The sequence below is a fragment of the Anguilla anguilla genome, chromosome 7 (assembly GCF_013347855.1).
Source record: "Anguilla anguilla isolate fAngAng1 chromosome 7, fAngAng1.pri, whole genome shotgun sequence".
In the NCBI taxonomy this organism is placed as follows: domain Eukaryota; kingdom Metazoa; phylum Chordata; class Actinopteri; order Anguilliformes; family Anguillidae; genus Anguilla; species Anguilla anguilla.
The window spans coordinates 18,206,960-18,231,984 of NC_049207.1; the positions used below are offsets into that span (position 1 = coordinate 18,206,960).

A 25,025-nucleotide genomic window follows, 5' to 3' on the forward strand; every position below is an offset into this window, starting at 1 on the left:
CCCAAAAAGAGAATGAAGCAGATTACCAGCCGTGATTCGGTTGTTCTGATGGCGAGGCTGCTCCCACGTTGTAATTAGCTTACCTGCAATTTGATTTGCTAAAGAAATTTGACTCCCTCCTCCCTCTCCCCCCTTATCGCGCCCCACTGTGTGCGCTAGTTTTAGCCGTTTATAGTCTGAACCCTTGGGAACTGGGTCAGCTTAGCTAGCGTCGTAGCCGGCTCTCCTGGCTCCAGTGCGCTTCCTCCGCTCGGCCTGCTCACCCGGAGTCCTGCGCTCGCATTAAATACTCGCTGTCTGGCGCCGCGCGGCCTCTGAGGAACAGGTCACACCGCCACGCCGCGCCCACAGGGGGCACGCGCTCCGGCCGCACTGGGCCACCCTGCCGCCCCAGACCAGGGGCACATTTAAGGGGCTGATTTAAGGGTCGGGCAGGAGAGAGATGAGTATGAAGCATTAGTGCCTTTTTAAAATGCTTTTCAGTTCTTTTTTGTTCTCTGACGTTTCCATAAGCTCAGCCATTCTCCACTCCCATTTATTCCATTGGACTTTTGGTTTACATAAGTTTTTTTTCTTCTTTCAGTTTGTAATTCAGACATTCAGCTGATGCTATTTAAAATCACTGCCCCGTTGACTTTAATCCGGCGAACTCCGGTGCAGTCCAGTAAAAGGCGGTTTTCTGCAGCCTGGCGGCTCAGGGCTGTGTGAGAGGAGTCTGTGCTCTGGCTCCTGTGAGGAGCAGCGGGCCTGTGACCTGAGACCAGTGTGCCGGTGCCACACCTGTATTTAATTACAGTCCACACAAACCGTCCTATTGCGTGTCCTGTCTGTTGACTCTTCGTTTTTTTTGAAATTTTTTTTGTTGGGGGTTTAAAATCGGCTTTTATTTTTATTCTGGTGGGGTTTACGCGCTCTGTCGCACATTGTGCTGATACTGCTGTTCTGTCTACCTCTCTCTCTTTCTCGCTCTCTCTCTCTCTCTGCTTCTCTCTCTCTCTTATGAGTATCGTGCTGCTCTCTGCTTCATAAAGATGATGTATCTTGTTGTATCACTGCAGCCGCAGTCTGTGACTCATCAGTTCAGTGGAGGGGCGCCGGCCCTCCCCGACCCCCCGATATTTTTCCCCACCATCCTGGAGCGGCCCGTCTCCTTCTCGCCGCCGCCCGCCTGCCCGCCCAAAATGATGAACGTCCAGCGGCGCAAGAGCACGTCCATCCTGGAGGCGCACACGCGCCACTTCCAGCCCGCCTACCGGGCCTACGGCAGCAGCCTGCACCCCTTCGCGGGGGCGGAGGGGATGGGCGGGGCCGGGGCGGAGCCCCCGCTGCTGCTGGTGGAGGCCCTGCACGGGCAGGGCGCGGCGGAGCAGCAGCTGTACGGGTACAAGGAGGCGCGGGCGGAGCCGCAGGAGGAGGTGGTGCGGCGGCTGAGCCTGAACCAGGCCGCGCTGCTGGACCACTTCGAGGCCATGGCGTACGGCGGGTTCCCCGTCTCCGCCCACCAGCTCAGCCAGCTGGGCTACCACCAGCAGATGCAGGCGGCCGGCCTGGCCTACGAGCCGCCGCAGCCCGGCCCGGCCTACCTGCACCCCCACGTGCAGGGCCACGTGCGCCTCACCCACAGCCCCGTCCCCACGCTGCCTCCCATGAGCGCCTCCGGCTCGGTCTCCTCGGCCCCCCCCGGCCCCGCCGCCGACCCCTGCTACCCGCAGGTCTCCTTCCCGCACTCGGCGCCCCCCTTGCTGGCCCACACCGGGGAGCCCGTCCCCGCCGGCGTCTTCGAGTTCCACCTGCACAACGTGTCGGCGGACCCCGCCCTGCTGGCCTCCAGACTGTACCGGGCCCGGCGCGGCTCCATGGACCTGAACCTGGAGGAGCCGGCGTGCGCGGCGGGGGCGCTGTGCGGCCGCCTGCAGCCCGTCACCGAGGAGCTGTACAGCTACGCCAGCCCCGAGCTCCCTCTGCCCCCGGGGAGCCTGCTGCTGCACGGCCCCAAGGACCGCAGCCCCGAGCCCTCCAGCGACTCCCTGGCCTCCTCCGACGCCGGCGAGTTCCACTCCCCGCCCCCGCACGCGGGCCCGCCCTCCGGGGAGCCGTCCGCCGCCCAGTCCATCCCCCACGCCTCCTATTACGGAGCGGACGGCGGGAGCACCGCGGCCGACGCCCACCCGCCCAGCCAGCCCACCTTTCTGTTCGTCCCGCCCTCGGAGGGCCCGGGCACGGCCGCCTCCCACGCTGCCCTGCTGCACGGCTGGGCGCGGCACGCCCCCTACCAGCCCGACCTCTCTTACCACGAGTCCGCCCTGGCACTGCAGGGCTCCGCTTTGGTACTAGAACAACCCACTCTTCTTCCTCCTCCTCCTCCTCCTCCTCTCTCCCTTCTCCCTTCCCAAAACTCCCCTCCCACCCTCGCCCTTCTCTTGAGTACTTGATTTATTTGTCTTGTCATCATGGGTTTTAACCCTTTCCAGCCAAGCTCTGCATTATAAACTTTCCACTGATTTTTTTTTTCTTATTTTTTCCTTTATCGAGAGGCTTTTATGGTTTTGGATGAGCTCGGATCAGAGCAGAGTTAAACCTGGTGTATAAATCCCCCTTTGTCACCTGTTTGTAATCTTTAGTTCTCTTGTCTCTTCTGTGGGTGAATTTAAAGGTTTTATTTCTGTTCATATGTTTGTTCATAACTTTCTTGTATATAATTTTGTTTTATGTAAATCTAAGTAAAATTTTGTGTGTATGTGCATATATTTTTACTATATATGTTTAAATGTGTGTTTGCGTTTATATACACTATACTCTTGTATTTCTGTATATCATACATTCAACTCCAAAGTTCAGTTGGCCTAAAAGAGGAAAAAATAATCTCTTATAATATATTTGTTTTGTTGATATCAGTCAATAATCAGTAAGAAATTGATAGACAAACAAAGGGAAATTTTCACTTCTGTGTAAGAAGTATGTTTAATATGTCATGGTTCAGTTTGGAAAGGACAAGGTGGCCAATCTTAACTTTGAAGGTTGATATGATCAAACACACAGAAACATGCACCAAAAGATGTGGGGATTAGACAGGTTTAATGGTAACAAAAAAAGCATTTTATTATTTTCCTTTGGTAAGATACATTGTCAGTATTTTATTCCCACCCACCTATTTCATTTGTGATATAGTTGGCTGGAAATGGTTAAAATATTTTTGTCTTATTGTCGAGGGCACCAATCACAGTAGCAGTAACAGAGTGTGAAATCGCTGCTTGTGCGTTAGGTCAGAGGGGAGCCTCTGGAGCCTGGCTTAGCCTAGCCTGTTACGGTACAGGGAAAATGGTGGTTAACCCTTAGAATGCTGGATCTGTCAGCATCCCCCTGCAAACCCCGCCTCTCTGCTCTGAGCAGCATTTTGTTTCTTCTTTTTTCTTGTGTTCTTTGTGTTTTAGTTTCTTGTGTTTTTTTTGTTTTTGTTGTCGTCGTTCTTAACGGCTAAAGGTATTTAACTCTCGCTGCTCCCAAAAGCCTCTTCTCTTTGCGAAAGCGTTCTTCGTTCCGACGTCAGGCGCAAGGTAAGGAGGTCCGCCAGGTGCAATTATACTTGTGCGAGCTCTCTGAGAGAAGAGCTGAAGAACAAGTATATTTGCCTGCAGCCTTCTAAGGGTTGGTTCAGTAGCAAACAAAAAAGAAAAAGCGATCGTGTGATGCAAAGGGTGACTAAAGCGAAAGCAAACGAAAGCCAGATCGTTCCAGGTGTTTTCTGTTTGCCGAACGTTTTACCGACACCACATGCTTTCTTGTGCTCTCCAGTAGTCGTGTCACAGAAGCAACAAATCAATTAGAAATTCACATGCATGAAACCTACTCATTTCTAACTAACACACGTGTTTGTTCATTTTTTTTGTTAGTATTTTTGTTTTGTTTTTTTTTGTTTGTTTTTTTAAATGTGCAAGCATGTATACACGGGGACGCGGGCCATCTGAGCCACGTGACCACACGCCAGAGAAACCGCGCTGTGTGTATACATGCACAGCATCCCAGATTCTGTATGATGGAGTAGTGTGTGTGTGTGTGTGTGTGTGTGTGAGAGAGAGTGTGTGTGTATGGGTGTGTGTATGCCTGTGTGTGGTTGGTTCAGCGATCCGTGACACCAGCGCTGATTTGTTTTTGTTTTTCTTGCTTCTTCCTGTCCCCCTCTGCCTCTCTCCCTGTCCCTCGCTGCAGCAGCAGGTGTCGGTGGCTCCGCCCTCAGTCCCGCCCACAGCCCTGGCCCCCAGCTCCCAGCAGGGTCCCGTCCCCCTCCAGCAGGTAAAACCCCTCTCTCGCCCCTCTCACAGTGTGTGCGTCTCGCAGAGACACAGGTTTCTGTGGGGCTGGAGACTCAGGTGAGCGCTAACCGCTCGCCCCCCCCCCACCCCCCCCCTCGCCGGCGCGGTCAGACCGGAGGCGCGCGGTTCGGGGTCGCGTGGTGGTTTTGGCTCCTCCTCCTCCTGCGTGTGAAAGCTGCGGACGGCCGCGCTGCCTCTCTCTCACGTGTGTTGTGTTTGTTTCTTATAGTACGGAGGTTACTACGTCCCAGCGCTCCCTCCGCAGGTAGAGAAAAAAGCTCTTCTTTCCAAACAACCAAAAAAAATATCACTCCTTTTACTTCTGCTGCTGTCACTCACGTCCTTGCATCTCTGACCCTGTGCTTCATGTCCTGCCGTTTCCATGGGTTACTGCACACTGACGCTCTCTTAAAGCTGAGCGCAGAGCGGGTGGGGTGGGAGGGGGGCGCATGCGAGAGGTAAGTCGCTCCAGGGTGTTGGGGTAATGGCACAGGAGGGATGTGCATATTCCGAGCCCTTCCCTCAGGCCGGAAGGCAGGCTCGCTGCAGCCCCGTCGAGCTCGCTGAGTTTGTGTCGTAACCACGGCTTCACCAGACGTGCTGCAAACTGTCGTGTGGATGAGATTTGCTTGGTTAAATTCCTCTCCACCCTACCCACCCCCCCTCCCTCACCCTCACCCCCGCCCCCTCTGATGTGTGTGACCCAGGTAAGGAGAGACTGTGTGTGTGTGTGTGTGTGTGTGTGCGCGCTCATGCTGGCCGGTGTGTGACAGTGCCTGTTTCTCTCCTCCAGGTGGCCCCCCAGCCGGCCCCAGTGTCCCTCCCCTCCCAGCCCGTTGCGTCACTGCCCCTCCAGCAGCAGGGCGGCGCCACTGTCACTCAGAGCTCACAGCCCCACCTGCAGCCAAGCCCACTGCCTGCACAGGTAACACATCCCTGAGGCGTGCACACAGGGTCATACATGTACATGCACACACACACACACACACACACACACACACATACACTGTGCACAGTGTCGCTTTCACATGCATGTGCACACACGCTCACACTTAGACCCACAGACGCCACATCTCTGTCTGTCACTCTAACACGCAGAAACCCGCAGGTAGCAGACATGGTTTTCTGTCTTACACTGATACAAGTTGTCAGTTCAGAAAAACTTAAACACAAAGTGCTTTTCAGTGCACTGTTTCCAATGGAAATGAACAACTTCAATGCTTAATGGGGGAAGTCATGAAATAATTATTGTAAACATGAGGGAGGAGGGATTATTTCCATTTATTAAAGTCATATATCAGACACACACACACAATGTACAGATTGATAAAAACAGCATTTCCCAGAGGCCCTTGCATGCCTAATGGCATGCATACATATTGTAATGCTGGAAGGTTATTAGTCAGATCTTTGATTTAATTTCCTTTCTATTTTTCTTTTTTAAAATAAACGTGGCGCGGGACTGAGAATATCCAATTCCCAGTGGAATCGTCTGCAGTGCAGCCGTGTACACACCCCACTGCCTGTTCGGGAGAGTGTAGACGTCCACGGTCCTCCTCCGAAACACGTGGTGGTGCCAGCTGCTTCTTTTCACACCACTAACTACGGCTAAGCTCGCAGAGCGGATTCTGAGACGGACCTTTCATATGCGGCTCACGCAATCACGCGTTGCCCTATGGAGCTACCGGCCACAGTCGGCACTGGCATGGTCCAGACTCGGTCCATCTGAGCCTGTTAGGCTCATCCGTGCACCTCAGTGTGGTGCCTTAGCCGAATGCACCGTCCGGCAGCCTCCGGTAGGTCTTTAATTGAATTTTTAATAGAATTAGTCCGATAAGATTAAGCAGACGTTCCACTGCAAATATAATGCGCCATGGAAATGATCTGAGTCTGGTGATTATGCACCTTCAGAAAGCAGAAAGCAGCTTGGGACAGCCGAGAGAGTATGTACAGGCCATGGATCAAAGCTAAGGAAGCAGTCCCTGTGCTTGCACCATAAGCTTTGAGTCCTGCTCCAGTCCTAAGAGCTGAGTCATCCCTCATCAGACATTTGAAGTGCCTACGCAAGGACAGCTTGGTTAAATTCAATTATGCAATTATGATTGGAACTAAAAACTGCAATAATGAGAGGGAAAGGGCCTGGACAGAGACCCCCTACCACCATACACCAGTGGACAAAGTGTCTTCAGTGACTAATTGAAAGCAATTCTTGTATTGTTGCATCATGAAGTTGTGTTAATGCATGAATTTGTAGTGATGTCTGCTTTTATTTCTAATCAGACTGCTAGTGCCATACCCCACTCTCTCCTTCTCTCGGTCTCTGTCTCTCTGCCCTCTCTCTATCTCCCCCCTCTCTCTATCTCCCCCCTCACTCTCTCTCTCTCTGTCTCTCTGCCTCTCTCTCTTGCTCTCTAATGGCTGTTCTTGCTGTGCTGGCTCCTCCCCTGTGTGGCTGTGTTCTCTGGGTGGCATGCTGCCTGCGTTGCATGGCCGTCAGCTGTGTGCTTGCGAGCCGAGTCCTCCCGCTGTGTCTCCGTCTCCGTCGCCGAGCGCAGAGCACCTGTACTTCCTCTACCAGGCCGCGCAGCTGTCTGTGGTGCAGGTACAATAACAGCCCTGCCTGGGGGGGGGGGGGGGGGGGGGGGGGGGGGCGGAGCTCTGGCCCAGGCCCCGCCCCCAGGGGGCGTGTCCCTGTGTGTGCATTAACCCACCTCTTCAGCGCTCGTGCTCTGGGCTAGCTGTCGTCCTCCAGGGATAGTTGTAGTCGGTGTGTGTTTGACGTGTTTTTGTTTGTTTGTTTAGTCTTGGGATTTGCGCCCCCTTCCCTCCCACTCCCCCACACGCACAGGGAGTTTTGTGTGAAGTGAAAAGCCTCCAGCATGGCATTTGTCCCTGGCTTGTGGTTTCAGTGAGAATTTGTGTGCTGTGTTTGCTGTTGTGTGTTTTCTCACTGAAGGCAGGGGGTGTACCCCCTAGTGTTTTTGTTGTGTGTGGTTTTTTTCCCCTCTTGCCCCTTGCATTAAAGTGCATGGTTTGTACTATTTGTGTTTTCAGTTTCATTATAATCAGAGCTGGCTCTTTTTTGTTTTTGTTTTGTAGTGTGGCAGCCTTTTTCTGTCGCGGTGGCAGTTTGTCAGACTCTTGGTCTTTGTGTCCAGGAGTCCCAGCCATTAGACACAGACTGCTGCTCTGGCACAGTTATAATGAACGGGGCTGCGCTGTCCATACGCTCAGGGTTAATGATACAGCCGCACACTGGTGCTAAGCCCTAATTGAGCTGTTGCATATGCTCTCGTAGTTTGCTTCGGGCTTGGCAGCAGTGTGTGGCTGCAGTGCAGTTAGCCTCCTCTCAGTTCTGACTGCCCTGAATGTGCTGAAGAGGAAGGTGACGTTTGGACCTCATCTCTCAGGCCACAGTAGCACACGCTGTGCGTTTCAGACGAGTCCCCGCCTCATTTTAAGCACCGGCTTCTTTTACCCATGTAAAGTCTGTGAAAAGCGCTATATAAAATACATTTATTATTATTATTATTATTATTATTATTATTATTATTATTATTACCTGCTAGCGTGCACGAGGTCCCATGCTCCTGCATCCCCAGCCTGCACATGTGAACGTTGCACTTTGGCATCCTGCAAGTCCCCCGCCCCCCTTTTTCGGTGTAGTTTTGGTGCTGGTGTCATCTGTGTGTAGTGATTTCTATTTCTCCTTTTGTGCTGTTTCTTCCATGGGAATTTTTTATTTTAAACCCCAGAAGCCTCCTCCACTGTCCCCGTCAATGCCCCCCCGCCGCGGGGACGCCCCCTCCCTCCCCTCTCTGACCCCGCCCGTCCTCCCGTGTCACCCCCAGACCTACGGTCTGGCTCCGCCTCCTTCCTCAACGGCGCGTGTCTCCGTCGCGCAGGTGGGCTTCCCTCCGCCTTCCCTTCCGGTAACCATGGCGCCCGGCGCGCAGGCGCCCCCCGCGGCGGTGTCGCTGGTCGCCGCGGCGCTGCCCGTGCCGCCGCCCGCCTCTGCCGCGCTCCCGCCGCCTAACGCCGCCCAGCTGCCTCCTCAAACGATGCCTCAGCCGCTGGCCCCCGTCGCCGTGCCAACCGTCCACGCCGGCGCCGCCCCGGCAGAGCTGCCCTATCAGGCGGGAGACGCTCCTCACCAGGTATCCCCGTCCCAGAGCCGGGACCATGCCATACCCACCTCACGCCCGTACCCCTCTCAGCCGTCCCGGGACCTTTTCAGAGGCCAGCCGCATGGAGAGCGCAGTTTGGGAAGCAGCACGCGTGACACATAGACGGTGTGGCTTGTGGGTAGTGCTCAGTCGCTGAGGTTTTGTCCCTCTCCGTGCTTTGCCACAGTCCATAGGACTTTATCATCTTCATTTCTGGTTTGGTTTGGTTTGGTTTCTTTCTGTTCGCAAAACAAGGCTGGCTGGCGGATTTGTTGAGCTAATACTGCTACTCCTTCATTTCCCCTTTCCCCTGTTTTTTCCCCTCGTTTTAAACGGTTCTCCATTTTTTGCCTGTGCTGGCTTTCCCCCGCTTTCCTACATCTGCGTTCCGTTTCTCTGTTCCCTTCCTCCCGGTGACAGTAGAGAGAATGCCCTTTGTGTGCTGGATGTTTTGTTTTTCTTGTTCACTCTTTGTTCTGGTTGTGCGTTTGCAGACGGCTCAGACTGTGCCTCAGCCTCAGCCTCAGCCTGTGCCATCGGAGCCGACGCAGGGACAAGCGGCGCAGGTGCCCTCTTCCATGGAGAGGTAGGGTCAGGCCCGGAGAGCCCGGCTGCACTGCCCTGCTCTCTGCAGAGTGAGAGCTGCTGGAGTCTGCTCTCTGAACATGCCACAGAGAGATGCCCAGTCTGGATTGCTCATGGGCAGGGCTGCCCAACACGATCTGTTGACTTTTAGGCTTTCACTCCCCCCCCCCAATTTGGCAAAATGGATTATACTTATTAGCAGCTCAACCTGATCTCTCGCTGTTGAATGAGGTATGCTTTGTTAGGGTTGGAGTGAAAACCCACAGGGCAGTAGATCTCCAGGTACTGTGTTGGGCAGCCCTGCCCTTGGGTATATTTTGTGGTAATTCAGATAATGAATCTGGGTTCTACAGTGCTCCCATTTTCTCCTTAATGGATGTGTGAGAACTGATGTGTGCTAACTGGAAAATTAATTTAGGAGCACTAATAATTGGGTGTGCTCATAAATGTTCTGGAAAAAATGTTAGCGCAGAGTCATGTGAGTTGGTAATGAAGATAAAATAAGCTGTGTGTTTCACAGGTATTCCATAATTATTTTTATAAATGGGGAGCCCTACTGTTTGGGGTTGGCATGCCAGAGTTTTGAGGTGTGAAGTGAGCGTGTCTCTCCCTCCCTCTCTCCGTCTCTCTCTCTCTCTCTCTCTCTCTCTCCCTCCCTCTCTCCGTCTCTCTCTCTCTCTCCCTCCCTTCCTCTCTTTCTCTCTCTCTCTCTCTCTCTCTCTCCCTCCCTTCCTCTCTTTCTCTCTCTCTCTCTCTCTATCCCTCCCTTCCTCTCTCTCTCTCTCTCTCCCTCCTTCCCTCTCTCTCTCTCTCTCTCTCTCTCCCTCCCTCCTTCCCTCTCTCTCTCTCCCCCCCAGCGGCCACTCGGACGTGGCGTCCGGTCTGAGCGACGGGAACGAGGGGGCGTCGGCCACGGGCGGCAGGCACGAGGGCCGCTCCACCAAGCGGCACCAGCGCCGGTCCGTCCGCAGCCGGTCCCGCCACGAGAAGACGGGCAAGGCCAAGCTGAACGTGCTCAATGTGAGAGCGGCCCGCCGCAGGGCCCTTTACACTGCTCTATTTCTAATCATCATTATAAAGGCCTGTGATGTCATTAACTGTGGACTTGCGTTCTGCTGATTAATATGTGCGTCATTCGCACTGAGGGACAGTGCTGGTTTCCTGCGGGCTGTTTTGGAACGAATGTCGTGTCATTAGTTTGATGAATGCTCTTGTTGAAGGCTCATGTTCGTTTAGAGACGTCCCTGGCTGTAGGTCACAGATTAAATACTGATTAAACGCCCTCGTTTAAGCCTGGTTATGTAAGCTGGAGCCTGTCTGTTCGGCGTGCTCTCTGTCCCTCTCTCTCTCTCTCTAACCCTTCTGCGTGTTTGTTTCTCTCTGCGCAGATCTCCAGCATGGGTGACCGAGTAGCCGAATGCCAGCTGGAGACACACAACAGGAAAATGGTCACTTTTAAGTTTGATCTGGACGGAGACAACCCAGAGGAAATTGCACAGATCATGGTAATTGGTCTGTAATTTTTGTGTAAATGCGCTCTTTCCGTGGGTGAATTTTCCCGTACGTTCCATTAGCCTGGCTTCAGAGCCGGGTAAATCAGATTTATGCTTCGGTTTCGCTTGAAGCCTGGGTTTTAGAACGGCTTTGTTCAGTCCAATCAAATCCGTCAAGAATGTTAATTGTTGAGTGCAGATTCACATTAAGCTGAGGTGGATAGGCTTCCACAGGCCGGGCTTGCCTGGGCTCTGTAGCATCGTCTGTGTGGTGGCTGAGCGGTGTGCTGTTTCTGCCGCAGGTCCTGAGCGAGTTCATCCTGGAGAGCGAGCGCGAGTCGTTCATCGAGCAGGTGCGCGAGGTCATCGACATGGCCGACGACACAGGCCTGGAACGGGAGGGCATGAAGGAAGGGTACAGCCAGGTACCCTCCCCTAAATTTATTATTTTTTTACATTTAACACAGTAGTGTGTCTTGGTCCCTGTCGTTTTATTGGTTCAGCCGTTTTTGAGAGCGTGTGTGAAGTGTAGGATGTAGTAATGAAATGTGGGTGTTGTTAATTTGAATTCTTGCAGATGGCACAGGAAGTGCCCGTGATTGCTGTTCCTCTCCAGTCAGGTGAGCTGCCGACCCCCCCAAACTCATCACTAGTCTCATCACAGATAACCGTGCATGGTCCCGGTCAGAGGCTCTGGGTCACGTGAGCTCTGGGGTGGATTTGTTGCATTGTGTGCGTTTGGAGGTTAAAGTCAGCGCCGCACACAGCGAGCGTAAGGCCAAGCCGCCCACCGCCGCGCTCCTTAGAGCAAAGCCAGCTCAGTCGCCGCGGCAGCAGCCGCCCAGACGAGAGCGTCTGCGGTGCGTCTGCTCGCTCGCGGCTGGCCCGTCCCCCTGCCGGTGTTCGGTGTGTGACCCTCCCCCTCCCCCTCCGTGTGTGTGCAGGTGACTCTCAGAGCTCCACCACACAGGTGGTCCACTCGGCCGGCCGCAGGTTCATCGTCAGCCCCGTGCCCGAGTCCCGGCTCCGGGAGCAGTTTTTCGCGCACCCTGCAGCGCCCCCTCCAGTCCAGGAAGACCCCGTAGCAGGTGGGTCCCAGAGCGGTGACGACATTCCTGTTAATATCCCTAAAGCTCTGATATTTCTGCTTTTTCTTTCTTCTTTTTTCCCTCTCCTTTCCTGCATCTGCCCGTCAGCCGTACGCATCACTGGCTGACATGGCGGGCAGATGGCGGGATCTCAACACTTAGCCCCAAAAAACCCTTGAGCTGTGAGAAGGTGAAGCCTGTACTGAGTGAGTGGGCGCGGTGCTGACTCATGGCGTGTTGTGTTTGGTTTCCCAGCAGCCCCGGCGGTGGCCGTGGGGCAGGGCCTGTCCCTGTCGGCCTCGGCGGTCAGCCTGCAGCAGGCCTTCATCGAGATGCGGCGGGGCCAGTACGACCCGGGGCCCAGCACCGCCCCCGCCTCCGTCCACCTGCCCAACATGCTCAGCGTGGGGGGGCTCGTGGTGGACACCTGCGTGACGCCCAGCGCCCACCCCCTCGCTCCCATCACCTCCCCGCCCTTATCCCAGGCCCTGGCCCTGGCCCAGTCTCAGGCCCAGTCTCAGGCTCAGGCTCAGGCTCAGGCTCAGGCCCAGGCTCAGGCTCAGGCCCAGGCTCAGGCTCAGGCTCAGGCCCAGGCTCAGGCTCAGGCTCAGGCTCAGGCTCAGGCTCAGGCTCAGGCTCAGGCTCAGGCTCAGGCTCAGGCCCAGGCTCAGGCTCAGGCTCAGGCCCAGGCTCAGCTCCCAGAGCAGCCCGTCCCCGCCCCCGCCGCCGCCCCCGTCAGCCCCCCCAGCTCCTCCTCACCTCCCCCCGTCGTGCAGCAGGCCCCGGCCCCCACCCCCACCCCCGCCTCCCTCCCCACGACTGCCCCCTCCCACGCCCAGCCGGCCCCGCCCTCTGTGCCCCCTGCCGTCACCACGGTTGCTAGCACTGCGCCCCAGCCCCCCTCCTCCACGTCCCCTCCGGCGGCGCCTCCGCCCCAGAGCACCCCCGCCTCCTTCCCCCTCACCTCTCCGTCCGGCCCTCCCGGCCCGCAGCCCCCCGTGTCCGAACCCCAGGCCGGGGGCGCTGGAGCAGGGAGCGCCGAGCAGCCGCCTCCGGCCTCCAGCGTCCCCGCCACTCCCGCCCCCGGCCCCGCCCTCACCACGGTCACCCAGGCCCCCCCGCTCAGCACCACCGCCGCCGTCCCCGGCGCCGCCGCCCCCGTCCTCGTCCCGTCCTCCGCAGCGCCGCTCCTGCCCCCGGGCGTGGGCGTGGGGCTGCTGCCCGTCACCGCCACCATCCCGGCGGTGCAGCCCACGCTGGTGCACGGCCAGCCGCAGCCCGCCGCCGCGCCCAACCAGGCCCACGCCCACTGCGGCGAGTGCGAGGGCGACCCACAGGCCAAGGCGCCCGGCATCGACGACATCCAGGCCCTGGACAAGAAGCTGCGCTCTCTCTTCAGCGACCTGGGCTCGGGCCTGTCCTCCCCCCAGCCCGACGCCTCGGGCGACCCCACCGGCGCCCCCAGCGTCCCCGGGACCTCCTCCCCCACCAACACCATCTCCTCTGGCTCAGGGGCCCCCCTGCCCCCCACCAGTTTACCGCTGGGCCCCAGCGGGCAGCTCACCACCAGCCCCGCAGCCACCCCAGGGCAGACTGCCACCCCGGTCACCTACAGCCAGACCACCCCAGCCAAGACCACACTGTCCAGAGTCCCGGTGAGCCAACATGGCCGAACCTGACTGAGTTTACACAATTAACATGTATCATATGGCACACTGTCCAGAGTCCCAGTGAGCCAACATGGCCGAATCTCACTGAGTTTACACAATTAATATATATCATATGGCACACTGTCCAGAGTCCCAGTGAGCCAACATGGCCGAACCTGACTGAGTTTACACAATTAACATGTATCATATGGCACACTGTCCAGAGTCCCAGTGAGCCAACATGGCCGAACCTGACTGAGTTTACACAATATGTATCATATGACACACTGTGACATTTGAGGCAGAGGACAACTGAATTACTTTGTCTCAGTCAGATAATTACTTAGATCTTCGGACTAACATCCATTAATCGGTGTGTAAATGGGAAATAACTTGCAGGAACGTTGCTTTTCAGAATGGGCAAGTATGGTGAATATTTGGGGAATATTTGGGTGCAATGCACACATCCTTTTATTCTGAAAGGCCTCCGATGAGAAATCTTTTAATGTCCCCACCGGGGTCCCCATTCCGAATGTTGGTGCAAACTTCCTCTCTTAACACTTATTATTCATTAACCCCTAACTGGCTGGAAGTAGTGTCTTGTCTCCTAACACCTTCTGGAATATGTACCACACTGTTGCATGCCACAGCTTCTTTCAGCTGATATAATACTATTTTCTGAGCTTATTAATTTCTGATTTAATATGAGTTTCCTTCTGTGGAATACTTTTATGAACACACGACCTGACTGTGTTTGAAAGCAGAAGTCCTGAAACAACATGGGGAGAGCATGTCATCTTACATAGAGTAGCATAGAACTTAACATTGAACCTAGATGTAATACTTTAACATGAAGTAGACTGACCTGGTGAGTCTGAGTGTTATTGCTCAGCTGTCAGCATTCCTCAGTTATGTGAAGTGCACTGCAGGCAGATCTGGTGGAAGTACTAGAGTAGAGCAGCAGGTTTCTGCTTTCAGGTTCTGTATGTTTGAGCCTGCTGGGAATCATGTGTGAAATATATAGTTTGTTCAAAAAAAAATAATAGACTGCTTTTTATATGTATAGCACTTTCAATCAAATATTTTAATTACACACCGAGAGAACTACTTACTGCCGTAACTTGGCGCGATCGTAAAAACATTAAATTCTTGAGGTTTAAACACGCAGGTTCCCATAAGCAGCGCACGCCCTCTGGGCATTGGTCTTCTCTCTCTCTCTCTCCTGTGATGAAGTGGCCTTGTTTCATCTTCCTCTCCATTGTCAGGTGTTGCCTGTTGGCTCAGAGCAGGCTGGCATCACACCCATCGAGCAGTTGGCACCCTTCCCTGGACCTTGTCTAACTCAGGTGCTTCTCCACTTCCTGAGTTTTCCCGCCCCCACACGCCAAATCTAGCATCAAAACATCCCTCCCTCCCTCCCTTCCCCCTCTCCTCCTTTTCCCTTCAAAACAGTGTCTGATCAGACGGGCCTGTGCATGAGCCCAGCGTCTCTCTGTAAACGCTCTGGAGCATGACCTCTCCACTCAGAGCCTCTCTCTCATTAACTCCTCACCCCTGCGCCGCTCCCTCTCCACCAGGGGGAGGCGCTGTGCCCTGCAGGTTTCTACAGCTGGCACCTCTAGTCGTTTTCTCAGGAAAGAGCCGGAATCTGCAGTACTCCTGTGCAGTGTGAATATGTATGTGTGTTTTAGCATATACATACCACAGCAGATCTCTCCCCCCCCCCCCCCCCCCTTACCAAAATCTTTCATGCGTACATTTTGGCTGATGTATGAAAGGAAGGGAAATCTGCCGCATTGTGCACTTTACAGTTTTTGTCTCTGCCGAGTTTCTCTTGGCTCTCACAGCCGTTAAAGGCTATGCCAGAGCGTCATGCAGGGGCAATATTGCTCAGCTACGGGTTCATATACTGTTTTGTGGGGAAAAGGAATCGCAAAGATATTAAAAGCCTGTTTGTTTAACATTAAATCTATGTGCAAAAGACACAGGTGTAAGCCTAATGTAGCCAAAAGAGATTTTATAGTTTGGCAGTGTTTCGTGGTGTTTTATGGATATCAATATTTTTTTTATTGCTTTATTGCGTAGGGCAGCCTTCATGAAAGGCCTTGTGTACGTCGCCTTTGCAAGTCTCGTAAATTTTTATGTTTCATTTACAATGCCCGACTTCTGCATAGGAAATCTCTCCAGTAAAAGTCTTGGCTCCAAACCAAGGCTAAAGGTCACATTTGCGCAGCTGAGCAGAACCCAATTAAAGGTTTCACTGGAAGCCCAGGCAATTTCTCAAATTGAACGTTGGGAAAAAGGGAAAGTCGTAGCTCGGGCTTGGCACCAAGTCCATCCCGTAATGGCGTAAATGAATGGAGACTTGACAGGGAGTAAGCAGGCGTTAAGCTGATTTCGTTTCATTTTTCGCTGTCTGAGTGCCCAGTCGTCTGAGACGGGAGCGGGGGGCTTAGTTGCCGCTCGGTGGCTAATTGGTTTATTGTGTTTTCGTGCAAAGTCCCAGCAGCCCTTGGAGGACCTGGACGCCCAGCTGAGACGGGCCCTGAGCCCGGAGACCGTCCCCATCAGCAGCGTCGCGACCCAGGTACGAGTGCGCCTCACAACGCTGCTCCACGGGGCCCCTGCTCCACAGAGCCGCTGCGCCACGGGGCCCCTGCTCCACAGAGCCGCTGCGCCACGGGGCCCCTGCTCCACAGAGCCGCTGCGCCACGGGGCCCCTGCTCCACAGAGCCGCTGCGCCACGGGGCCCCTGCTCCACGGGGCCCCTGCTCTTCAGGGCAGCTGCTCCTGGACCCTGTCATAGCTGCAGCCCTTTTTAACTTATTTTTGTTTCTCCTTTTAATGATGTTATTACCTGCTTTCATCTGGTGCGTTTTCACCCAGTATTTTGAATGGCCGATCGTGTACGGGCCGCGCTTCTTGCTGCAGTTTCTGCAGTCCGTGTGGGCGTCAGTGGGACCCCATCCAAAGGCACTAGAACAGGGCCTTATCTGCATGAACCACCCGGCAGCCCCCGTTTCTGCTGCTGTTGCAAATGACATAGGACTCTCTTCCAAAATGAGCTGGCCGCTCTCAAGGAGTTGATCCTGCTCATGAGATTTCTTATGAAGTCAATGCATGTCATCACAGCTGCACTGCCCCATGAAAACATGGCTTCCCATGTCTGTAATGGTTTTCATTTTTATTGTTTTTTGATTGTTTGTTTTTTCTCTTTCCCCCCCAAGTCTCCGGTGGTTGGAGTGTCCTCAGGTGTACAGCCAGGTGTGTACACCGCTGCTTAACAAAAGCCTTTTTTATCCCAGCAGGGGGCAGTGTAGGGGCGCTTGTGTCAGACTTTGGGTTTGATATAGACATGCTGCCTATCTCTGCCCTCACATTCTTATGGTTTAACCACAGAGCAGATATTAGTGCAGAATGAAAGAGGTAGTAGATATAATAATAGGTTTAATAAAGGCTTTAGTGCTAACTCTCTGTTTGGGACTGTTTCAGTGCCCTTCTCTCTTGCTGCTGAGGCGGAGACGGTGGTCGCACCCGCCCCAGGAGGGTTCAAACTGGGACGATTCCAGGTGAGTCCCCCTACAGTGCTCTGATGGTTACCTCCACACCTTGTTCCTGAACCCCGCCCCCTTCCCTGTCCCAGCAGTTTGAGTGACACCCTCCTGGATGCCTATGCTTAGTTCTGTGTTAATGATGCAGAAGATCATAGGGCAGGCCTTCTTCACCGAAGCCCCTCCCCTTTCCGTCCATCCAGGTGTCTGTGGCTACAGAGGAGGCCCACAGCCCCGCCCCTCCCACCTCAACAGACGACTCCTCTTCCTCCACCACGCGCTCCGTAGCCTCCTCCTCCTCTTCCTCCTCTGCGCCCTCCAGCCCGGAGAACACGCTGCACAAGGCCTCCCCTCCTCTCCGGGGGTCGGGGGGCGACGTGGTGGACGGCCTGCCCCCCCAGCCTGCCGCCGCCGCCGGCGCACAGCCCACCACCATCGGCCGCTTCCAGGTGACCACCAGCGCGGACACCAAGGTGGGCCGCTTCTCTGTCAGCCGGGCTCAGGACGAGGCCCCTCCCCCCGTCCGCACCCCCGCGGCCGCCCCCCCGTCCACCCTGCCCAACGGCCCCGCCCTCAGCCCGGACACCAAGGCCTCCCTGCCCAACCTCAACAACTCCTTCAACTCCTACCCAAGCAGCGACAACGACTCTGAGTTCGAGGACGAGGACTTCAAGAGGGAGGTCAACCGGCTGCGGGAGAAGTGAGTGCCTCTGGAGTTCGCTTTCGCACGTTTCACTGCCGGAAAGAGGGGCTGGGCGTCCTTTGAGCCCAGCGGATGAGTGTTCAGCCAGACCCCTGTGCCCCACAGAGCGCCACGTCCGAGCCCTAACCTCAGTTTTCTTATTAGCTGGAGCAGTAGCAGTTGTGGCGACGTTGCTTTGTCTGCTAAATGGCAGTAAAGTAATGCAGTTATGTGGTTTAGTACACAGGTGTCAGGATTAATCAGGGAGGGCTGCAGTGTCAGTTGGTTTCGGTGCATTTCAGCCCAGTGATATGTTTTTGTTGATTGGCGACACAATCCACAACCACAGCAACGTGCGGACGCTACAGCCCTCTAGAACCTGAGTTTGACACCGCTGGTTTAGTAGCAGTGGTTGAGGTAATAGCTGCAGTAACAGCTGTGAATAGCAGAACGATCTACAGTGTCATACTCATTGTTCCGTTGAGCTTATCTGATTGGCTGTATTCCCCACCCCCACAGGCACATGAAGGAGATCCAGGCCTTGCACATGCGGCAGAAGGAGGAGATCGACGCCCTGTTCGCCCGGCTGGGGAAAGTGCCCCCGCCGGTGGTCATCCCCCCCGTGGTGGCCCCGGCCAGCCGCAGGAGGCGGCCCACCAAGAGCAAGGGCAACAAGTCCAGCCGCAGCAGCTCACAGGGCAGCAAGAGCCCCCTGCAGCCAGGTAGCGGAACTGCACCCGCCGCCAACTTCCCGTCTGCGCGGTCACATTCCCAGCAACACTCATTTGTACCGACGGTTTGATTGATAGAAGGCTGTTTCTCACTCTGGGTGCACACACTAGTTGTTTAGCTAGCAGGTTTCTCCCCTTAGCTGAATTGAATGGTAGCTCCTGGTGTATACTGCTGCAGCGCAGTCTCTGCCTGTGTGGACTGCCGTTCCTGCTGCCTGCTCTGACCCCCCCATCTCTGCTCTGTGTGCAGGCACTTTAGCAGCTCAGAGCGCCCCCGCAGGGTTCTCCCCCCAGCAGGCCCTCCTGGCCCCCGGGGGGACCCCTGACTCGGGGAGCAGCCCGATGCTGCAGCCCCTCAAGCTGTCCCCCTCCAGCGAGAACCTGTGCTCGGCCTACACCAGCGACGCCGCCCTGTCCATGCCCACCCTCTGCGCTCCCACAGCAGGTAGGCCCCGCGCCGCGAGCCCCAGGCTTCCCCTCCCCTCTACTCGGGACTACGCCCGTTTTTGTGTCCTGTTACTCCTGAAGGGGCTCGTCATGCTGAGGGTCTTGTCGCAGTACAGAGCACTGAAGGCAGCAGTCGTGTGTCAGCGTGTAGTAAGGCCAGCATGAGGCTAACTGGGCTGTCCAAGACTGCTGTTGTGAAATTCAGTGTAACAGAATCATGCTACAAATACTCCCCAGGGGGAAACGGTGGGTTAGTTGTTTTCCTGTATTCTATTTAATTGTATTTTTTTTTTCTGTCAAAAATTGAAAGGGGAAAATAGTAACGGCACATCCCATATCCATTGCGGTGTCATAGCAACCATAATTATTGTTGACCAAGGCTGGCCATGACTGTAAAATGTCCCCCAATGCGTTCCACTGCACCAGATTTGTGTGTTTGTGTGTTCAGTGTGTGTCTCTCACACATCATCGCCTGTGTTTAAATCAGCTTTGCTGCAGTAGTATCTGGAACAGAGGCCCAGCCAATCAGATTTCTCTCTCAGCCGTGAACTGCACGGGCCACCAGAGTCATGTGACTCCGCTCTGTCCAGTCTTCAACTCAACTGTAAAAAAGCCATTACATGTTTTCCCCATTTTTTCTCATTTGCTTCCATCTGCACGATTACTTTTACTTCATTCTTGTTTGGAATGACTGCATTTTCTCCAGTCCTCAGTAGACTTGTCTAGTCGTTTGGCTGCTCTCCATGTCATTAAAAGGAGCTTGCCTGATTGTTTTCTTAGCTGGGTCTGCTGGTCGGTTGGATACCCAGTTGTGTTTTTTTTAGCGTTTGTGTTTTTGTCCGCCAAAGTCCTGTCTGAAGCCTATCGCGCCGGCGTCCGACGCCGTATTCACGTTTCTGGCCGATGAAAGCTTGCGCGTCTTGCCCAGGGTAAGGCAGGCGTTTAAACGAGCTCGGCTGCAGGGGGCGCTGTTGCTCTCCCTCCTGCCTCCGGTGCTCTGCTCCAGTTCTCATCTCTTCGGAGCCTTCCTCTCCCTCCACCTCCACCTCTTCCCCTCCGCTCCTCATAGCTTATCGAGTTGTGTGCCATTCTTACTGTGTATTTGTGTACGTCTCTTTCTCTCTCCCTCTCTCTCTCTTTCTCTCTCTCTCTCCTGTTTTTGTGCCACAGGCTGTGTAAAGTTCAGCTGTGGGTCGGAGAGAGTGACCTTCAAACCAGGTGGCAGAAGGACCCGATTTCTGAGTACGCCCTGCTTGGCTCTTTGTGTGTAACGCTTTTCCTCGTCTCTCTCCTTCACTGTCATGTGAATGTTTCATTTACTTTTCTTTTACTCATTTATTTCTTTCCTTTGGTCCTGGGAAACTTCATCGCTGGTCTCCTTACATCACTTAATTGTATTAATTTATACATGAATATAGTACCATGCTCTCATACTTCACTCGTACTGGTTGTACATCTATAGAAATGCTGACGGTGAGGTGGCAGAACCTTCAAAATCCCTTTTTTTTTTTTTGGTCTTCCGTTCAAGCTCCCTGCTGGGGGAAAATGTTCTCTCTGAAGAACACAGATGTCATTTAATTGTGTTACATGTAATGCAAAAACAGTCCAAACACCGCTAACGTTATCCTTTGCTCCAGTTCTACTTTAAAACCACAGCATATAGGCATAGGCCGTAAGCCACTTAGAAGTGTGTGGTGGTTCTTTCTCTATGGTTGTGTCCACACTGCAAGTGACCGTGAAAGCCATGAACTTTTATCCAGTGATCACGTCCAGGTAGAGAACTGCAGATTACTGTAAAGTAACACGGCTCATTTAATTACGATTTATGTTGAACCCTGTCCCTACAATGCTCCCACTTGAAGCTATGTATATGTAGTGATATACGGTGTAATCCGAGTACTATGGACTATGTATGTTATGTTATGTTGCAGATTTTAAACTCTGGACAGTGTTGTTTACTGGGCTTGGCCATGTAGGTTTGTCCTGGTTTTTCTAAAATAGGGATTCTATGTCTGTAGATGGAGCAGTCATCAGATCTTCCTGAGAGGAGTTTGGTAAACGGCTGTTGAATGTGGTGGAGCCCCGCGAGCCCTCGCTCCTTTGAAAGATGCTGTTGAGTGGCGGTGTGGGCGGGGCCGTGTTGCGGGTGCTGCTTTATCGCTAATGAAACCAGCGGCTGAGTGACAGGAGGCCCTTTCTCACACATGACAGGGAAACGGGAGAGGAACAGCATTACTTAGAGCGGGGCTGCCCCGCCCTGTTCCTTGAGGTCTGCCGTCCCATAGCTTCTCATTCCAACCCTAATCACACCTGATTCTGCTAATGAGCAGCTCAGTAAGGTCTCTAGCTGTGGAGTGCGGTGTGCTTTGTCAGGGTTGGAGTGAAAGCCTATGGGGCTGTAGATCCCCTGGAAAAGGGTTGGGCAGCTTGTAAAGCTTTGTGAAATGGCCTTTGTGTCTTGCTGCACATTGTGGGTCCTCTGAAACCTGATGAAATTTAGGCTCTCATAAAGAGAGTGGGTGGCAGAAAATGTGTGGACAGTGTGTCCTGAGCGTTAAATGGATTTTAAAAGCAGAGGGCAGCATCTGTTTGTCCTGTGTGGAAACGGAGGCGAGTGGTCATGTTTACCAGTGCAGCTCCAATGGCTGCTCTCATCGCTGGCCACACACAGACGCCGTGCAGAACATCATTACCTCAGACCCGCAGCCAAAAATATATAAACATCATTTTCCTTTTGAATTTGTTCTCTTTGGCCATCAGTCTTAAGATAAAAATCTTTTACTTTAAGAATAAAAAAAGCCTAAGGCTAACGTAGCCCAAGGTCTACAGATGAAAATTAGCCTCCCTGGCTAACTCTGGCGCATTTACAGGAGTGTTATTAATGCGCATTAACTTTGCTAAATAAACTAGTAAGTTAAATGTTATTTGATTAGTCTCTGGACCCTTTTAACAGCGCTGGTCTGTAACCTGAGAGTAGGGTTCTGAAAGATTGACCGTTCCCCTGACTGGCACTGGACGCTTGAGTCGGCCCGTTTATAGATGGTGAACCTTGTACTGTAGCTGTCGTGGTTTATCAGCTTCCTCATAGAGGTGTTAATGTTATTGTTGGTTTTACTGTGACTTCACTGATACACTGTGTAGCGCGTTATTATGCAGGGCTTGGTGCTGGAGGCTTTAGCCCAGGTCAGACTGAGACGTCTGCAGTTTTAGGAGATGAGTCTCGTGTTGTGACGTTTCTGCTTCCTCTCAGATACTGTAGCAGCGCACTGTTTCCTCACTGCAGCAAAGCCTTTCACCCCCCACACTGGCCACACCCACCTCCCAAATCCAACCCCTCCCACCCCAGCATTCCTAATCTAGCCACACCCACCCCAACAGTCCTAATCTAGCCACACCCACCCCAACAATCCTAATCTAGCCATACCCAACCAAGCAATCCTAATCTAGCCATGCCCACCCCAGCATTCCTAATCGAGCACCACCGTAACATTCCTAATCCAGAACCCCTTCAGTTTTCGGTTTTGCATTGATCAGTGTGTGAAGTCTTACACTTCAAGCTGATATAAGTGCTACTTGATTTTATGTGAAAATGCAGTTATTGTGAAGTAATGTAATTGTGTAATTGCCTTTATTATTTATTATTATTTTATTTAGTATTATTGTAATAGCACTGGAGAATGCAAACCCTCCCCACCACCTCCTCTTCCAAACTGCAGACCCAGCCTGGCCATGTGACTTCACCTTTAACATCGACAGTGCAGGTCATTCATGGAGGTCACTGCACTGCGTCTGACGCTGGCTAAAACACAGGCCAGATGACGCAGCGTTTCCCTGGCGCCCTCCGTCCGGGAGGGAGGGGGTGTAGCTCATGAATAGTGCACTGTGGTCTCCATGGAGACTGGCGTGGACTTGTGATGACGCAGACAGTCTATGATATCCAGACTACCAGGGCTCTGAAACTCACAGAACCTCTTTTAAGCTAAAATTAGCACGAGGAAACTGTCAAACACAAGTCCTGCCAAACCAGCGCAATGGTTTCTTTATTTTATTTTGTCTCATTCATTCTTTTGGTTTTTTTTTTGATAAACCTTAACTCTTGACTCATCAGGAGTTCATTTTGTTAGATTTGATTGATGGATTAATTGATATTTCTTTTTCTGAAGTGACTCTACCTGTATCAGGTGTACAGTCGCAAACCTGTTCAGTACAAGTGTTAATGTAGAACATCTGCTAGCTTTACATCCAGGGCCAGCTGTGCACGTGTCACTTCCTGTGTCGGAGAAGCCCCTCTCCTGAGCCCCAGGTGCATCTTTCCAGCCAATATCAAGGCAGTCTTTAAAGTCAGACAAAAAGGGCAGATTCGTTTAACTTCAGTTGAAATGTGACCGTAAATTTGCCTGGACCAACACAACAGTCTATGTCCCTTCTCCCAGCTGTTTGAAATAAGAGGCTTGGATTGGTTGGTTGATTGACTCCTGTTACATACAGCACAGTACTATGTCCCTTCTCCCAGCTGTTTGAAATAAGAGGCTTGGATTGGTTGGTTGATTGACTCCTGTTACATACAGCACAGTACAGTGTGGGTTTGTATGGGTTCTGATTAATGGGGCTCTGTAAACACCCAGCATTTGCCTGGTCTGGGCCTTTTTGTCCTCACAGACAGGAATGACGAGGCTGGCAGCGAGCTCCTGAATGTAAAGTTTGAGCAGATGTTTAGCTCCTCCCTGTGGCTCACTCCACCCAGCCCAACCCCTCCCCACACCCCCCACGCCCCTCTTTTTGGGTGTGTGAGTGCCGGAGGGGGTGCACTGCAGAGAGGACTGCGTTTGTTAGCGCTGAGGAACGCGTGTTCTGAATCACTCGTGTGAGTTCGCCATGTTGGAGGGCTGATTTAACGCTGCTCTTTTTCCAACCCCCATACTCTCTCCACGCCTCAGGGAAGATGGTGAAAAAAGTGTGCCCCTGCAACCAGCTCTGTAGTAATTATCTCTCTCTTTTTTTATTTGAGCATTTCTTCCCCCGCCCCGTCCTCTTCCCCTACACCTGGCAACCCCCGCGATCCCTGCTTCGTCCGTCTGTCCGTCTGTCCGTCTGTCTGTCTGCGGTCCGCAGCGCGTGTGTTTAACAGCCGTTGCCTGGCGCCAGCTCCCAGCCTGACTCGAGCATTTCTGCTGCGATGACCCTGCACAAGCACGTCTGTACGCCACGCGCGGCTCGCCAACACCGTCTGTACTGCGTCCGTACTGCGCCCGTCTGTCCTTCGCTAGTGCGCACGTGGAGCGCTGTGCGTCATATGACACATCTTACAGCGTTGTGCCTGCATTGCCACAAGCCACGGATGAAATAACTCATCTGAACAAACGGAAATAAGTTTCTCAAACAGTTTTGGAATTTGCTGATCTCTGTAGGGGGAATTCCACAGTGGAGTGTCACAGTGATAACTTCTTTTTGTGGGCCAACTCGGAAGTTTCTTCCGCCACGGGTTCCCTCGGCAGATTTCCAGTGCTTTCTCCCCCAAAGGGATTTAGTTTTCTGCGGAGAAAGTAAGGTCTGTGGTTTGTTCTACAAGATAAATTACACCCATTAATATCTTGGCCGTGAATTCTGAGGGGGCCGTTATATTCTCTAAAGAAGTGCGTTTCTAACAAGTTGCTACATTGAAACTACAACGGTTGTCGCGTGCAGGCGGGCTAGTATGGAAACTTTGGTGGCAGTCGCCAGAATGCGGCCGTTGTTGTAGGTTCAAAGTAGCGACTTTTTAAAAACACATAACTTCTTCAAAATTCACGGCTGAATCATTAATGGGTGTAATTTATCTCAACAAAACGTAGAACCTAGAACTTAGGCTTACGTTCACCACAGACTTCCCTATGGGAAAAAAAGCATTGGAGATCTGCCAAGGGAACCCATGACTCAAAAATGCAAACTCACTTCTGGGTTTCAGGACTACAAACTAACATTTTTTATGGAGGGAACATTGTTCACTTGAGTCCATTCTAGTCTATAGCACAGCACTGACTGTTCATAGTCTGGAAACGAATACATCCAAGCCAATTACAGCCCCCCTACGGGAGCTTTGTGCTCTGCTCTAACCGTGATCCCTTTAAGAAGCGGCCTGCTCTGTTCCTACACATCCCGTGATCACATTTGAATTGAACGCCTCCTTTGTTTAGCTGCAGGTAGCAGTGTACGCTGTCTGCGGCTGGCTAACGGCACGCCCCGCTAAAGCGGCCTTCTCCAGAACATTCCGGCAGCGTGACACTGTGTTCTCGCTCCTCCAGGAGAAATCCATTTTCCCCCCATCTGTGCACAGGCAGGGAGGG

At 53.3% G+C, this 25,025-nt stretch overlaps 1 protein-coding gene across 1 annotated transcript in view; it reads left to right on the forward strand.

Moving 5' to 3' along the window:
* wnk1b (WNK lysine deficient protein kinase 1b) overlaps positions 1 to 25,025 on the forward strand; it is a 97,270-nt gene that overhangs the window by 67,692 nt on the left and 4,553 nt on the right. Inside the window, exons 10-31 of the mRNA XM_035426220.1 lie at positions 1,059 to 2,327; positions 4,207 to 4,290; positions 4,540 to 4,575; positions 5,104 to 5,235; positions 8,216 to 8,467; positions 8,971 to 9,062; positions 9,919 to 10,081; positions 10,450 to 10,566; positions 10,857 to 10,979; positions 11,132 to 11,174; positions 11,499 to 11,642; positions 11,898 to 12,223; positions 12,419 to 13,297; positions 14,557 to 14,637; positions 15,792 to 15,878; positions 16,519 to 16,555; positions 16,784 to 16,860; positions 17,046 to 17,542; positions 18,044 to 18,246; positions 18,506 to 18,700; positions 19,873 to 19,944; positions 23,640 to 23,681. Coding sequence (XP_035282111.1) covers positions 1,059 to 2,327; positions 4,207 to 4,290; positions 4,540 to 4,575; positions 5,104 to 5,235; positions 8,216 to 8,467; positions 8,971 to 9,062; positions 9,919 to 10,081; positions 10,450 to 10,566; positions 10,857 to 10,979; positions 11,132 to 11,174; positions 11,499 to 11,642; positions 11,898 to 12,223; positions 12,419 to 13,297; positions 14,557 to 14,637; positions 15,792 to 15,878; positions 16,519 to 16,555; positions 16,784 to 16,860; positions 17,046 to 17,542; positions 18,044 to 18,246; positions 18,506 to 18,700; positions 19,873 to 19,944; positions 23,640 to 23,681 — 4,951 coding nt within the window. The remainder of the gene's footprint in view (positions 1 to 1,058; positions 2,328 to 4,206; positions 4,291 to 4,539; positions 4,576 to 5,103; positions 5,236 to 8,215; positions 8,468 to 8,970; positions 9,063 to 9,918; positions 10,082 to 10,449; positions 10,567 to 10,856; positions 10,980 to 11,131; positions 11,175 to 11,498; positions 11,643 to 11,897; positions 12,224 to 12,418; positions 13,298 to 14,556; positions 14,638 to 15,791; positions 15,879 to 16,518; positions 16,556 to 16,783; positions 16,861 to 17,045; positions 17,543 to 18,043; positions 18,247 to 18,505; positions 18,701 to 19,872; positions 19,945 to 23,639; positions 23,682 to 25,025) is intronic.